The sequence below is a fragment of the Manis pentadactyla genome, chromosome 5 (genome assembly GCF_030020395.1).
Source record: "Manis pentadactyla isolate mManPen7 chromosome 5, mManPen7.hap1, whole genome shotgun sequence".
In the NCBI taxonomy this organism is placed as follows: Eukaryota; Metazoa; Chordata; class Mammalia; order Pholidota; family Manidae; genus Manis; species Manis pentadactyla.
The window spans coordinates 41,944,408-41,960,700 of record NC_080023.1 but is presented as its reverse complement, the minus strand read 5'-3'; the positions used below and the strand labels follow the sequence as shown (position 1 = coordinate 41,960,700).

Here is a 16,293-nt window from a genome sequence, read left to right as displayed (position 1 = left end):
TTCTCTCTCTTTCCCTTCAAAGCCAAACGCCTTTAGTCTGTCTTCTCACCTTCCTTGCACTTAGCAACCCATTCCACCATGTATTCTAGCCTAAACATTCCATGCAAACTGCCCTTGATATAATTCAAAGGACTCTTTAACAGGCTCTGGTGAGGTATATTTACATGAATCCTGGCAACTTATGTAAACTCTGAGCCTGTTTTCTCTTCTTTAATATGGGGTTTATATTACTAGCCTTTGGCATAGGATCGTCAGGATTAAAGGCACCTTAAAGTCCTGCTCAAGAACCTAATGTTGTTACTATTAATAGTTCTCTCAGTTGTGTATGATACACTTGTTTACTCCCTTAATCTTGAAATACTCTTTGGCTTTTGCCACTTTGCACATTTGTTAGCTTTTTCTTCCACTTTGGAGGCTCTGTGTTAGCTTTCTTTGGCTCCTCCTCCTTAATGGTAGAGCTCTTCACACTATATGCTCTCTTTGGCCAATTTCATCTATTACTGCATGTCCTCATTATCTTCTGTATATTACTCTAAGATTTACCTCTAGTCCAGACATTTCTTCTGAGCCCCAGCCTTGTAAACTCTTCACATGTTTTATGATTATCAAAAACTCAACACCTCTGAATCCAAACTGACTTCTTCCCAATCACCTTTAACTGAACCTTCTCCTTCAGCATTCCCTATTGTTAAAAAAAAAAACTTTCCTTTTCATTCTAGCAGACACTTGTGACTCATCTTTATTTATTCATTCATTTATTTTTATTGAAGGATAGTTGATACACATTCTTATATTGGTTTCAAGTATATCAATACAGTGGTTCAACAGTTACCCACATTATAAAATCCTCACCCTCTCTAGCATGGTTACTATCTGTCAACATAGGAAGATGTTATGGAATCATTGGCTATATTCTCCATGCTGTACTCCCATCCCCATGACTAACATATTATGACTGAGAATTTTTTTGCCCTTTTATCCCCCTCCCCCTGCCCACTCACCCACCCTAACCCCTCCCCTATGGGAACCACCAGTCACTTCTCAGTGTCTATGAGTCTAGTGCTGTTTTGGTAATTTTTTGTTTTGTTTTGTTTTTAGATTCTGCAAATAAGTGAAATCATATGGTATTTGTCTTTTTCTGCCTGGTTTACTTCACTCAGCATAATACCCTCTAGATCCACCATGTTGTTCCCTGATAGAATTTCTTTTTTATGGTTGAGTAATATTCCACTGTGTATATGTACCACCTCTTTGTCCATTCATCTATTGATGGACACTGTAATTGCTTCCATATCTTGGCTATTGTAAATAATGCGGCAATAAACATAGGAGTGTGTGTATCTTTTTGAATCAGAGGTTTTGTTTTCTTCAGGTCAATTCCTAGAAGTGGGATTACTGGGCCATATGGTATTTCTATTTTTAGTTTTTTGATGAACCCTTTGCACCAATTTACATTCCTACCAACTGTGTAGGAGGGCTCCCTTTTCTCCACATCTTCAACAACACTTGTTATTTCTTGTCTTTTGGATAGTGGCCATTCTAACTGGTGTAAGGTGATATCTTATTGTGGTTTTGATTTGCATTTGCCTGATGATTATTGATGTGGAGCATCTTTTCATGTGGCTGTTGGCCTTGGCCATCTGTACTTCTTCTTTGGAAAAATGTCTGTTCAGGTCCTCCACCCACTTTTTTAATCAGGTTATTTGTGTTTTGGGTGTTGAGTTGTATGAGTGCTTTATAGATTTTAAATGTTGACCCCTTATTGGATAAATTATTTATGAATACATTCTCTGATACAGTAGGATGCCTTTTGTTCTCTTGATGGTATCCTTTGCTGTGCAGAAGCTTTTTAGTTTGATATAGTCCCATTTGTTCAGTTTTTGTTTCCCTTGCCTGGAAGAGATGTGTCCAGAAAAAAATTGCTCATGCTTATGTTCAAGAGATTTTTGCCTATGTTTTCTTCTGAGAGCTTTATGGTTTCATGTCTTAACATTTAGGTATTTTTGAGTTAACTTTTGTTTATGAGGTTAGACAGTAATCCAGTTGAATTCTCTTGCATGTAGCTGTCCAATTTTTCCAACATCAGTTATTGAAAAGGCTATCTTTTCCCCACTGTATATTCATGGATCCTTTATTGTATATTAATTGATCATAACTGCATGGTTTTATATCTGTGCTTTCTATTCTGTTCCATTGGTCTATGGGTCTGTTCTTATGCCAGTACCAGACTGTTTTGAGAGACACATCTTTGATTCATCCTTGTCCCTCATCCTAATCATCAAATGCAGCTGACTACCTCCAAAAAAATGTCTTTGATCCGTTCACTTTTCTCTTTTTCCATTGTTACTCCTTGCCTAAAATTCAGGCAAGGAGGACTCTCTCACCAGATTGTACCTGGCCTCACCTACAGAGCCTTTGCTCTCCTTGAACCCTCTTTCCCCAGATGGCAGCCTGCTTGAGTAATCTTTCAGTTAGTAAAAATGTATTAGCAAGTAAAAATCTAAGCCTGTTCCAACCTAGTTTAGAAATCCTTCCATAACATTTTCAACTGCAACTCAAAATAGCCAGTTGTTCTAAAGACATAGGGAAGCTTAACCACCCATAAATATACTCATGTTTTTAGATGTAGTTTCCCTGTTGTAGGAACTCTAATTTAATGCTCACTCCAATATTAGCTTCTCCTTATTTTACTAGTTATTTATGCTAGTGGCAGGCAAAAGGCAGCAAAGACATTCATAAATAATAGCAATGAGTAGCACGTTAGAAATCAAGCAATGCCGACTGCCTTCTTGTATCCTAGGATCACCAGTGCCTCACAGCTTCTGGCACAAAGTATGTTTTTAATACATATTTGTTCAATACATGATGACAAAGGAAAAAGGCTGTCATAAAGTTCCTCACAGAGTTGAAATATAATCCACAGAAACCTGTTTGGTTTCAGACTCAAAAGTCTAGAGCCGGCAAATGTTTCCCCCAAGCCAGCCAAATGTTTACTAGTGTTTGCATATCAAATGAGCTGTAATAACCTATCTGATAATGAAGAAAAAAGGAAATGAATAAATGTGCCAGGCACAGTGCCTGTGACCAGATGAGATATTTAAAAATGCACAAGGCAAAGTTCCTTCCCCACAGGAGCTTCTAGGTCACTTGGAGAGAAAGGCAATTGTCCAAATATTTAATATTCAATTGCTTGGCTCCTCCTATGGACAGGGCATTGTGTCTTTAGGTATAAAATTGTGAATAAAAACAGATCTGTCTCTTCATATCTGATGAGGGTTGGGAAATGGACATTAATGAAATAATCACATATATAGTAATAATAGCAGCTATCACTTATATAGCAGTTAGTATGTGCCAGGCATATTTTTAATACTTTGCATAAACTAATGGAATCACACTCTATGAGGGGTACTCTTATTATCTTCATCTTATAGATACAGCAATTGTAGCATACAAAGCTAAGAAACTTGCCTCAGATCATACAGCTAGTCCAGGCAGTCTAGGGTTCTTTTTTTTAACCCACTCTACTGTCTCCACGCTGTGTGCTACATGGCAGAAATACATTTACAAATGTAAGATCCCTGAAGGGAAGATGAATGGTGCTATAAGAACATATAAAAAGGGCATCTCATCTTGTTTCAAATCATCTGAATGCTGGTGTTAGCTAAGCAAAGAGAAGAAGCAGGAGGGGGAAAGACATGAAACTAGTAATAACAGAAGGCAGCATATGGAACCACCACCCATAAATAGAAGTTCATTGGTGGTGATGGTGGGGAGCAATCTGGGGAGGCCTCATGGAGGCAGATCTGGAGGAAGAAGACCTCAAAAGACTGTTTTAGTGAGTAGAGAAGGCAGGAAAAGGAAACATCATAATTCAGAATGAACCTAAAGAATTTTGGGGACAGGGAGACACTGGTTACTAAGATTCCTTCAATTGTGAGTAGCAGACACTCAATCTGAACTGGCCAGAGAAAACGACGACTTTACTGACTTGAGTTGCTTAAAAGTCCAGGCCATAGGTCTGGCAGCAAATGGATAAATGATGTTCTTAGGATCTCTCTTTCATTCTTCAGCTCCATATTTCTATGTTGGCTTCATTCTCGGGCAGTAGAAAGATGACAGGTCTGATTTCATCCCAACAGCTCAGCAAACTCAGGAAATGGATACTTACTTCCCCAAAGATCCAGAGCTGACTCTCATTGGTTCAGCTTATTCCTCCTTGCCCAACCAATCACTGTGGCTGGGCCATGAGTTGCTCTCATTGGCCAGGCCTGGATCATGTGGCTTCCTCTGGAGACAGGGCTGAGCCTTAGGTTCTGAGAATGAGAGAGGGAAAGGTCCCCAAAGTGGAACCTGAGAGCTGCGAAAGAAAAAACAGAATGCCACAAATTGTAGGCCAGAGCAGTGCTCCTCACACTTTATGTGCAGGGTACTTTTAGTAGGTCTGAGACTCTGCACTTTTAACAGGTTCCCAGGTAAGGCTAATGCTGCTGGTTCATGGACCACACTTTGTGGAGCAAGAGCCACACTACCAGGACTGACTGCCTCTCTCAAATTCATTTATACTGTTTAATGCTAGCCTATATTCTAATCCAGAACTGCAACTAATAATAGTCTGCTTTCCCCAGTTCTAATCAATACCTTCATACCAGCTGGCCCCTGTATGTAAAATACTTTCCTCAAAGTTCTCTCATTAGCTTGTCTACATTTTCACGATTTTACCTCTTATCACCTCCAAGTAACATTTCCTCACTGAGTGAAGCTGCGGTTAAGATTACTCTTCTTCATCTAATGCCTTTTCCAATTTAGACCTGTGAATACCAACCTTGTAGTCATGTAAAAATATATTTAATTATTCATGAGTCTGATAAGATCTGTGTTCAATTGATCGTTGTGTATGTAATTCACTGAGTTTCAATCTGGATGTTTGTCTGCATTGAACACTTATGTTTCAGGCAATAGGCTGTTAAAAGGCATGCAAAACATCCTTTAACTTGCTGATACAGCATTCAGTAATCGGATGATGTTCAGTTTTCATTATGCCAATTATGTTTTCAATCCTGTGAACTTTGCAATCTACTGTACCAATATTGGCAGAAATACTGAACTCTTATGGTATAAAATTTCCATTATCATTTAAGGCTTTTGATTAATGCTTTTATAATGGAACGTTTGTGAAATTGAGTCCTACAGCATGAGTTTTAGCCTTGACGTTGTTCCTGAACTTGTTTTGTGAGTTTTCTCAAGTCTCAAAACCTTTGTAGGCCTGTTATCCAACCAGCCAGTCTGGGTATTTTTGCTGTCTCCTCCTCCACCTCTCCCAAGATGCTCAGCCAAGTTAGCAGACCAGCTTCATTTGTACCATTTGGGTAACCCGATGGAGGTAGCATACTTGATCCTCTAAGTCTTACTTTACTGACCTGCAAAAGGCAAATAATAGCATCTATCACCTGTTATGATAGTGATGGAAGGTCATGAATGTAGAGAACATCATGACTGACAATGGTAAGAAATCCAAGTTGGCTGTCGTCATCACCATCATCACGATCCTCACCACTGCCATCCTCACCATCATCAGGATCTGTCTGTAAGTAAGAGGCAGGCAGAATGACTTAACACAAGTAGGAATATTATTTCTTAAATCCATTGAAACATACAGAGCCCACATGTCCCCACAAAACTTGTCAGCAGTCGTCTTATTTCTAGGCCAGGTTCTAGGGATATTAGCAATCAGTGGTTCTCAAATCTTACCTGAATATCACTTTACAATCATTACACTTGATTACATAAAAGCTATCTTCAATTGCATTATTCACTTCTCTAATTCTATTTGCCATTTTACTTGTACAACTTCTCTGTTGAAAGCACTGAACTGCAACTATGTTTCACGCTTTCGGAAACAGGCTCCTCCACTACACCAGAACATACTTGCTAAGTGGTGTGAATTCGCACTTTTAGCCTAAAGTCACGACCTTTATGCATGTGTATAAGCCCATTCAGCCCTCTTCTCAAAACCCAAAGCCGTTGTGTGTCCCTAAAAGAGATAAGACTTTCTTGAAGATGGGGAAAAGTTTGGTTGATTCTTCCCGGATTCAAATCCCTCCTTAGACTAAGTCTCTAGTTCTTGTCCAGAACCAAGGATTTTCCTTTGTAACCTGCTAATGTCACAAATTGCCCCAACGCGCTGTTTCTGGCCTCCACCCAGACCCAGATTCCTCTCCCCTCCCGGTCCTTTAACAGGCAGCCAGCCCGCTGCTGGCGAGGACTTTCTGACACTCCCACGTCCTGACCCCATTTACTTCTTGGGTCCCCGCCGGAGCCATCTGGCTGGAACCCCAGGGAGAAACTACCAATTGGACGTAGTCGCCCCCACCCCTTGCCTTCTACACTCGCCAGAAATGAAAAACCCGGGCTGTTCGGGGACGGGGGCCAGGAAGAGAAAAAAAAGGTGAAGACGGAAATCGCCCCTGGGTCCCGGCTGGCCCTCTCCGGCGTTGGTGCCCTGGACCGGGCCGCCCGCCTCTCCGGCCCGGGTCTTCTCGCCCTGCCGCCAGCCGGCGCGCGCCGCGCAGCGCAGTCCTGCTCCCCCGTGGCGCCTTGGGCCGAGAGGAGGGCCCAGGAGGCCGCAGCCGCGTCGGGGTCTGCCCGGGGGACCCGCGCGGTGCGGCTGCGGCAGCCGAGCGGGCGAGGGCCTGGCCCCGCGTTCCAGCCCAAAGATAGTGAAGCCGGAATGAGAAAGAGGCCAGCCGGGGGCGCGGGCAGGCGGCCGGGGCGGGGGCTCGAGGCCCGCGAGCGGCAGGAACACCCGGGGCGCGGCGCGCGGGCTACACGCGGGCGCTCGGCCGCCCCTCCTCCGCGCGCAGCCGGCCGCGGCCCAGGCGCCCCCGCTCCGCCGCTCCCCGCCCTCCGCGCCGCCTCCCGCCCCCGCCCCGCCCCCGCCCCCGTCCCCCGCCTCCCTCCCGGCCTCCCTCTCCCAGCCGAACTGAGAGCCGGGCCCGTCGCCCGCCGCCGCCGCCCGGCGTCCCCGCAAGCGCTCCACCATGGGCAGTCCTGTGTTCACCTTATAAAGATGGCGGTGCGGGATCGCTGCAACCTTTAGACTAATGACTGTCCGAAACATCGCCTCCATCTGTAATATGGTGAGTGGCCGCCGCCGCCGCCGCCTCGGGGGTCGCGCACGAAGCGCGGCAAGGCAAAGAAAGGGAAACCGGAGGCGCAAACGCCGGGCGGCGGGGTGGGGCTGGGGGCGAGGGGGCCGCGCAGGGCCGCCCGAACTTCCCGGCCCGCCGGGCTGGCGGCCGCAGCCCCTGGACGCCGGGGGAGGCGCCCGAGTCCTCCGCCCCCTCGGCCCCGGGACAGGGGAGCCCGCCCGCGGGTTCCCGGGCCGCGCCGCGGTGCCTCCGCCCTCGAGCTGCGGTGGATTCTCTGGGGCGGAGGGAGGGAGGCCGGCCGAACCTGGACGTCCTGGGGGATCGGGCTGGGGGACAGCTGCGGACGCGTGCACCCCCTCCTGCCCTTGCTGTAGGGAAAGCCCTGCCGGACGCCCTGGCCACCGACATCCCATTTTGAGTTCGCTCCTTAAACACTATTTAAAATTCACTTTGCAAAGGCAGTGTATCTGGAAAAATTTGAAAGGTAGCAAAGCTGTAAAAAAGTGCAAAATTGTGGTTAGAGAAGTGAACTTATAACTGGTTTGGGAAAGCACGGTTATGTGGCTTGGATACCTCAGTTTCCCCATCCGTGAAAGAGTGACAGGTTAAACGGCAGTTACATTTGGAGGCCCTAAGGGTGGGGCCGTACGTGCGCGTGGAGGAGGGCTCCAGGGTTATCCCGCCTGAGCCGCCGGAGACCCAGCGGAGGCTGGTGGGCGTGGACACAGCAGGGGGACATCACTGGACTCAGAGGGGTCTGGGTCCAGGGCGTGGTGTCTAGGTCCCCAGAGTGCACCCTGCTGGCACCCCCACTTGTCAGAGCCTTGGGAAGCCCAGCCTGGTAAGGCATTGCCCTCCTTGTGCAGGGTGAGTGTGCGCCCTGTCTCTGCTCTCCAGGGTCCGATCCCCTCGCCGCCTCCCAGCCCCCACCACAGCCCACACAGTGAAGCTCCCTGCCCCCCATCAGCTCTCCCCTCCCCCCCATCAGCTCTCCCCTCTCCCCAGCTGGACCGTGTGCTCTTTGAATACCAATTTGGGGGGCGACTGCCCTCGAAGCTAATAATACGGCCTCTAAAGGGAGTCTGAGGAGCCTTGATGGAGAAGCCTTGGGGTAAGGTGATCTGGCTGCCCTTAAAAAGCCGCACAGTTTTTTAAGATCTTCTATCGCACATTCTGTTGCAAGATTAACACATGGCAAAGGAGCATTAAGGAGCCGTGTGTGAGCTCGGGTGGCATCCAGATCCACTGGTGTTGGCTTTGGTTTGCAGCACCTTTGGACGCTGCAGCTGCCATGGTCAGCGGAGCAAATGCGGAGGCTTCCCGGAGTGGTAGCTACCGAGGTGTTGGTGCCGGACCAGTTAGATGTGGTGGGTGGCTCCTGGAGCGTTTCCACTTCCTCTCTTTTCCTCCCTTCTCCACCCAGAGACAGGTCTTCTGCTCCTGGAGTGGCATTAATGCTGCTTGGTGCAGTGAAAAGGTGATGCCTTTCTCCTGGGTTCTGTCTGCTGAGCCCAGCCCCTGAGGGGAATGGTGAAACCAGACAAACCCTCATACTTTTCTTTCCTGCTGGCTGGGGTAGCCTCAGGCTTGCAGGGCAGTGAGGCGTGGTCCCAGCCCTTGGTGGTGCGCATGTCCTGCTTGTGTGTGGTGACACCTCTTTGTATTGAAACAGCCTGGAAACTTGAGAGCTAACATATCCCCAGAGGAAGCCAGCCTCCAGCTTTTTATACCCCCCCTCACCCCTACCCCCCAGTGCAGCTGGGGCTTCTTGGCACACCTGGGGAAGAATGTGACAACCGTTTCCAGAAAGACACAGCGAGGGAGGCAAGCTTACAGGGAGGCCTGAGAGGAGTGGGCCAGTTCTGTGTCTGGAGACTGACATCTCATGTGGAGTCCCTGAAAAGCTACCAAAGTTCGGCTGCCAGCCAGGTGAAGTGAGGAAACAGTGATTCCCCAGTAGGGAGTTTTATGTTCCTATTCGGGCACCATGTCTTGAACGAGTGATGAAGAGTTTGAGCTCCAAGTCCTGTCTTGATTTTAACGTATACTGGGTTTTTGTCCTCAAACAAGTTGTTTCTTCATCTGTAAAAGGGGTGGTGATGGTTCCTACCTCAGAGGACTATTATTAAATGAGCTACTGGGGTTTAGGGCCTAGTATATAGCAAGCACTCAGTGAACATTAGCTGGTATTAACATTATCTTTCTTATTATTATGTCACCTTCCAATTGTTTAAACGATGAAATGATGGCTTATTGGACCTAGTGGAAGCAACCAGCAATATAAACAACTCACATGTTCATTCAAGCAAACCAAGTCGAATGACAGTATACAAAGGCTGAGGGAAATCCTTAACCCCGCCCCTTATAAAAGGCTGCTCAGGTCACCCCTGTCCTGCCCTGTCTCACTCCTCACTTCTCACACAGGACAGCTTGGTGGTAAGGAGACGGCTGTCTTTTCACCTGGCCATCTGTAAATTCTCACTGTACTTCTCTCTAGATTCTTCACCTGATGATGAATTGTTTCCAGGTAGGTCTTCTATGAGTCTCTGTTTATCTTCTCTCTGGGGCTGTTACTGATCCTTCCCACTCCTAACTTCATTAGGCCCCAGCAGGTTTGAGTAGCTAGTAAGAACAAGTGACGATTGCATTTTTTTGGCAGATTTTGAACAGGCTGATGTGTGTTTCCAGAAAGGGTGCTAAAAGATGTCATCCTTCTAGGTAAGACTTGAACAGCCAACACCTAGCATTGAAAAGTGGGTGTGTTTCCTCCCCAGACAAAGTACCCAGCAAAGTAGAAACGAAATTTATAGCATCTCTCTCGTGTGGACTTAAGAAATAAACTTCCTCTTTCCCTCAACACTTGTGCAAGTTTTAGATACAGAGGTCCTGGAAAATAGTCACATTCCTCCACTTGTCCCTTTCCCCACTGCAGTCTTTTTTTTTTTTTTTGGAAAAACTGGAAGTTTAGTGCTAATTTTCATTTGTTTTAATTTTACTTCCATGTGAACTTCTGCCATGGTGATTCTTGATCAACTTGCTTTTGGCCTGTCAGCTCAGCCACACAGCATGTCTGGTTCAGAGATAGTAAAGCTTGTTTGGCTGGTGTGTTGCAATTCTTAAAATTCACTAGCTGCTCTCAAGCATGAGGAAATGTCCCTTGTTGATAATTCTCTGAGTTTTGTCCAGGCCAGTGAATTTAACTTCCTATGTATTTTTATGGTTCTACAAAGGGAAAGGTTTTTTTTGTGTGTTAAGTTTTCTGTTTGAAGAGTTGGATAAATTTTTAAAAGAGGAGACGTTTTCTTAAGAGAAACCAAATATACCTCCTAGAAATGTGACTTGTACCAGTGCAAATTGGTCTGAATCATCTACTCTTAATTTCATTTTGCTAATAGTGCTGTGAGGTGTACCATAGAGGACATGCCAAGTGTCACATAGATTACATTTTTGTCCCCATAAATGGCCATTTGTTGAGGATTTGCTGTGTTAGTGTTGGAACATACTGTATATGCAGGTGCTTAAAAACTGAATGAGGTGAGTTCCTATCCCCAAGGAGCTCAGCAGTTCCTTGCCTTGTGGGCATAACGTGGGTAAAGATGAAATTAATACTGTGTGATATCTGCACAGATAAAGACTGAACCAATCTCAGAAGCAATACAGTGGAAAGAACACAGCAGGATGTTTCTTTAATGTAATTTAGAGTTTTTCCAGAGTTAGACTATTTTATGTTTTATGTGAGGACATGAGTATAGTCAGTATAACTCAGAATTTGAATCTGTACCAATGAGTGTCTCTCCAGTTAAGCATGAGTCTAATGGTGCCTTTGGACACATTGTTTTATTTCTTGGACCTTAGTTTTTCTCAACTTATAAAACTCATATTATTGTGGGGGGTTGACAATAGGTCCTAAGTAGTCTTTGAGTCTTTATAAAAATCTGCCTTCTTTCATTGGTTAACAACCATTAGAGAACTTAACTACCTTATTTCAAACTGTGCTGTCACAGTCCTTTACATTGGATTTAGCAGATATTAGTATTTTAGCATCCATTGAGCAACCCCAGGGTATTAGTGATACCATAGTGAGTGCCATATTTGGATTCTTTGAAACACATGAAGTCACCTTGGTATGAACGAAAGTAAAATTAGTAAAAATCTGAAACAAAGCTAGAGGATTTTTAAAAATCATTTTATCTTGGTAAGTCAATTACTTATCCGAGGTAAATATTTTGGGAATAGTTGGAAATTTTTTTTTAGTTATTAAAAAAAACATGTAAAGCTCATAATTTTGAAAGAAGAGATAACTTGCCTCTTCTTCTGTTACTGTTACTTATGCTACCCATTATCAAAGATAATCAGACTATGTTTAATGTACCAGCCAGGAGCGGTTAAAGTAATGTGTAAGTTGTCAGATTTTAGAAATTACAGTCAGGGTAGGGTGGGTTAATGTTTAAAGAAAAATTCTGTTCTGGCATCTCTCTCTAGAATGTATTTGTTTCGGGTCCAGACCTGACGATTAGGTTTACAGACTCTCTTTTTTTTTTTTCTTGGAATTCTGAGGGAAAACAAAGTCTAATGCCAACATTTAGTTAGAATTAAAGATTGTAATGTGATTTTTTGGGTATCAACTTTGTGTTCCAGTTCACCCATAGAACAAAAGCTATTTATTTTTTACTAATATGGAATTTTGGTGTATTGGGTTATAATTGAAAGTCATTTTCAATTTTGATGCTCTTAGCAATTAAGAGAAATTTCTCTGGCTCACATGTCGTTTTTCCCTCGGCCTGGTCTGTCTAGTTAGTTGGATGACTTGAGGTTTTACGATGATGTTCAATTCTGCGGTATCATCAGAAATCTATCTGGCAGTTTTAACTCTAGCCTTCCCATGAAGTGAGCCCAAAGCAAACGGACAGGAGATGCTGGGAAGGATGTTAGTCTAATTGACTCCTCTGGCCTGAATTTTTTTTTTTTTTTTTTGAGAGGGCATCTCTCATATTTATTGATCAGATGGTTGTTAACAACAATAAAATTCTGTATAGGGGACTCAATGCACAATCATTAATCAACCCCAAGCCTAATTCTCAACAGTCTCCAATCTTCTAAAGCATAACAAACAAGTTCTTACCTGGTGAACAAGTTCTTACATAGTGAATAAGTTCTTACATGGTGAACAGTGCAAGGGCAGTCATCACAGAAACTTTCGGTTTTGATCACGCATCATGAACTATAAACAATCAGGTCAAATATGATTATTCATTTGATTTTTATACTTGATTTATATGTGAATCCCACATTTCTTCCTTATTATTATTATTATTATTATTATTTTTAATAAAATGCTGAAGTGGTAGGTAGATGCAAGATAAAGGTAGAAAACATAGTTTAATGCTGTAAGAGGGCAAATGTAGATGATCAGATGTGTGCCTCTAGACTAAGTATTAATCCAAGCTAGACAAGGGCAACAAAACATCCACGGATGCCAAAGATTTCTCTCAAAACGGGGGGTGAGCCTCACCTCTGTTGATCCCCAATTTCTCACCTGATGGCCCCCCTGCGACTGTGCCTGTCTTAGGTTGTTCGTCCCTTGAGGAATCTTACCCGTCTCTGGCTAACCAGTCATCTTCCGGGGCCATACAGGGAAATGTAAAGTTGGTAAGTGAGAGAGAAGCAATATTGTTTGAAAAGGTTAGCTTTTTACTTCTTTGCATATTTATGCCCTGTGGCTTCTATGCCCAGCATTTGTCTTGAGGTATCTTTACCACTTGGAAGAATTATGATACTTGGTAATTTTCGATATGAGGCACAAATTCTACTAAAGGGTTGTAATTAGGAAGGAAGAAGAAAAGCTATAGAAGTAGCAGACGGAAGAAAATATGGGAAGATTGATTATTTCTTTGACATATCTTCTTGTAGAGTAACATAAGTATGTATAGGTTTTAAACTACTAATTAAATTGCACACATACATTAACATAATAGGAATACAGCTACATAACCAAAGCAGACCTACAATTACCAGCCATCTCCAGTGAAACCAAGAAAACCAATTAGGCACCCTAGGCATTTGTGAAAACTTATCAATGATATGATGGATATTGTCTAACTGAATTTGAATAGTTTGAGAAAAATCAGACAAATTAAAACAACACATTCCCGGGAACTGTTCACGTCCCATACGTTCTTTAACAGTAGATAGTCTGTAGTCGCAAGATTTTGGAGCGCTGCAACTTGCACTTCTCCTAATTCTTGGTTGAGTTCCGACAGTATAGATCCAGTCAAATTTGTTGTTTTACTGTATGCGCAGGCCAGCTTAGATATCTCCTTCTTCATTCCAATGGCAAGTCCAGGAACCGGTGGGATGAATGCAGCTACAACTGCAACAGCCTGCCCTGAATATTTTAAAGCAACTTCTTATAATAAACCTTCAGTTGTGGTGAAACCAAATGCTAGGTTAAGGATTTGAAAAGCCTTGCTCTTCTTTGGAGAGGGGAGTCCACCCAAAAATGAGCCTGCAAAAACATTCTTGGAACAAATAAAGCCTGTATCACAACCAACTCCAGCATTAAAGTCATTTGGGAAGGTTTCTGTCCTGGGATTGTTGTTTAGAATTTTGGGGACGTCACGAATCCTTTACATGGAATTTTGCGGTCATTTTGAGAATGATGATTTGCCATGGATAGTTTTAAGTATGTGTATGTGTGTTTGTGAGAAACCGTGGTGGTTCCCAGAGTTTCCCCTTGTAGGTCCAGCTTTCTCCTGCCCATCAAGTTCTGTTGCACTTTCAGAACTGTCACATGCTTTAAAGGGGCTCAGATCCACTGGGACTCTTTTTCTAGGTGCCGAGAAATTTCAGGCATACAGAAACATTAGAGAATAATAGAGTGCACACCCGTTTGCTCACATCCACTACCCAGTGAAGAAATAAAATACTACACACACAACCAAACCCTTGCTCATCTCATTACCCCTCCTTCCTGACAGTGACCACTGTTGTGAATTTGGTATTTATTAGGTGTTTTTATACTTTTACTAAATATGCATGTATTCATAAGCCAGATATAGTATTGTTTCCTCATGTTTTAAACATGCTCTGTAGTACTAGGCAAGTCTGTGTCTGTTTGTTTTTGTTTAAATTACGATTTTGAGATTTATCCATTAAAATACATGTAATTCCAGGTTACTTTAGCTGCTGCATTATATTCCATCATGAATATGCTGCCATATATTTATTTATTGTTGATGAGCACTTGGGTTTATAGTTTTTTATGTGTGCCATGACAGTTGTGACCTTGTCTTCCTGTGCATGTGTTTAAAGTTTCTCTGTAGTACATACCTAGAAGGGAAACTGCTGGTCAAAGGAAAAGGGCATCTTTAATATAATGCCAGATTGGTCTCCAGAGCAGTTGTGCCAATTTGCATTCCAAAAAACAGCATTTGGGAGTTCAGTTGCTCCATGTGCTTGCAGACACCCAATATTGTTAAACTTGATGTTTTGTCAGTGTGATGGGTGTATGAAATGGTATCTTCGTGGCTTACAATTTGCACTTTTCTGTTTACTCTGTCTTTTCATGTGTTTATTGTTTGCTGGTTTGTTGTTAATCTAGGTGCTCCAGGGCATTTTTCCAGGGCTTGAAAGTCAGGATTAGACAGAGTGTTGGTTTTGTCTGAAAATAGTGAAAGGAATGCTGAAGGGGAAAATCAGGGAGACCAAAGAAAAAGTCAAGAAAGGTAGGATGAAATGGAAGACGCAGGTTGAGGAGATGATAGCAAGGTAGTGAAAACTTGTAGCTAAAAGATTATAGACTAGACTCAAGGAGATACCTTGAGTGTTGAGGAGAAATTCAGGATATGTTACTGTGCTTGCCAGGCTTCTCAGTGCAAGTCACATCGTTCCTGTTTTGTTTGATCGAAATTGGCTTTGGTGAAAGTCATGTGAACTTCTGGTGAACAACAGCAAGGCTGGACTTGTGGAATTTTCCTGTTTACCCAGTTGCTTTGTGAAGTTCTTTTAGAAAGGCAATGTGAGATTATGTTCTTCTTCCTAAAATAAATCTCCTTGTCTTTCAGTTAGATTCACTGTGCAGGAAACCAGTTTTTGTTAGGATCTGCTTGAATGTGCTTACAGCATTACTATCTCAAAGGTGTAGAAAGCATTCCCTCCACTTTATTTTAATGTCAGAGTATGATTCTGATGATTGTCATCTTATGGAACACAGACAAGCATGGTTTTAAAAATATGGCTAACAGTACCTTTGAAAGTATGTTACATTTTCATGGTTCTTCAGAGGACTGAAGAATTGTGCCCACATGTGCATTCTCTTATTGAAAACTCAGACTGGGGTTCTACCTCCAGAGGTTTTGATTAAGTAGGCTGAAGGTGGGGCCCTGGAATCTGCATTTTAAAGAAGTGTTCCCTCTTTCCTGCTTCCTCCCCATTCTGTTGCAGGTGAGCTGAGGATCACATTCCCAGAAATTGCTCTCCTTGGGTAGTAACCTTGACCTCCTAAAAAAAAAAAACTTATAGAAACTAGGCCATGTGAAAGTTTTATTAAATCTATGTAAAATTATTAAGGTAGTAATTTAACTCCAAGAGCTATAGATCATTGCCATTCTATAGATGTATTTCTTGATATTAAATAGCCAGATTTTTATTACTTTGTGCTTCTAGAACAGAGATACCCAACTCTGCCTATATATCATATCACCTGTGAAGCTTTTAAAATAAATTTAAAAAAAATTAGATCACAAAACATTAACACCCAAGAAAGTATGGTAAAAAGAATATAATTTAATATCTGTCATAAACTCAAATACCTGTCCTTCAGAGTTAACAGATACTAAAATGTAGTTATATTTGGTTAAGATCTTTTCTTTAGATCCTTTTCCTCTTCCCTCCCAGAACTAACCATTTTCCTGAAGTTGGTATATTTACCTTGCATGTCTTTATACTTTTACTTCATATTTATGAATCCATAAGCAGTGTACCAACATTTGTGTGCATGTGTAAAAATATTTAGCCTTTCGCAACTGTCTTGTTTCCCTGAACCAATTATATTTGATATGTTGACAAAATATAAATCTTACGTGTCCATTGTAATCAGAAAGAAATAATACTGTTCTTTGACTTAACCATGGTTTACATATCT

General features: G+C 42.9%; 1 protein-coding gene across 2 annotated transcripts in view; it reads left to right on the top strand.

Moving 5' to 3' along the window:
- The first annotated feature begins 6,957 nt into the window (after positions 1-6,957).
- USP46 (ubiquitin specific peptidase 46) overlaps positions 6,958-16,293 on the top strand; it is a 59,422-nt gene continuing 50,086 nt past the window's right edge. The window contains exon 1 of one of the 2 annotated variants that reach the window (XM_036892506.2): positions 6,958-7,139. In XM_036892506.2, coding sequence (XP_036748401.1) covers positions 7,104-7,139 — 36 coding nt within the window. In that variant the 5' untranslated portion in view covers positions 6,958-7,103. Of the gene's footprint in view, positions 7,140-9,451; positions 9,679-16,293 lie in introns of those variants that run through there. The other variant, XM_057502225.1, reaches the window with a different exon arrangement.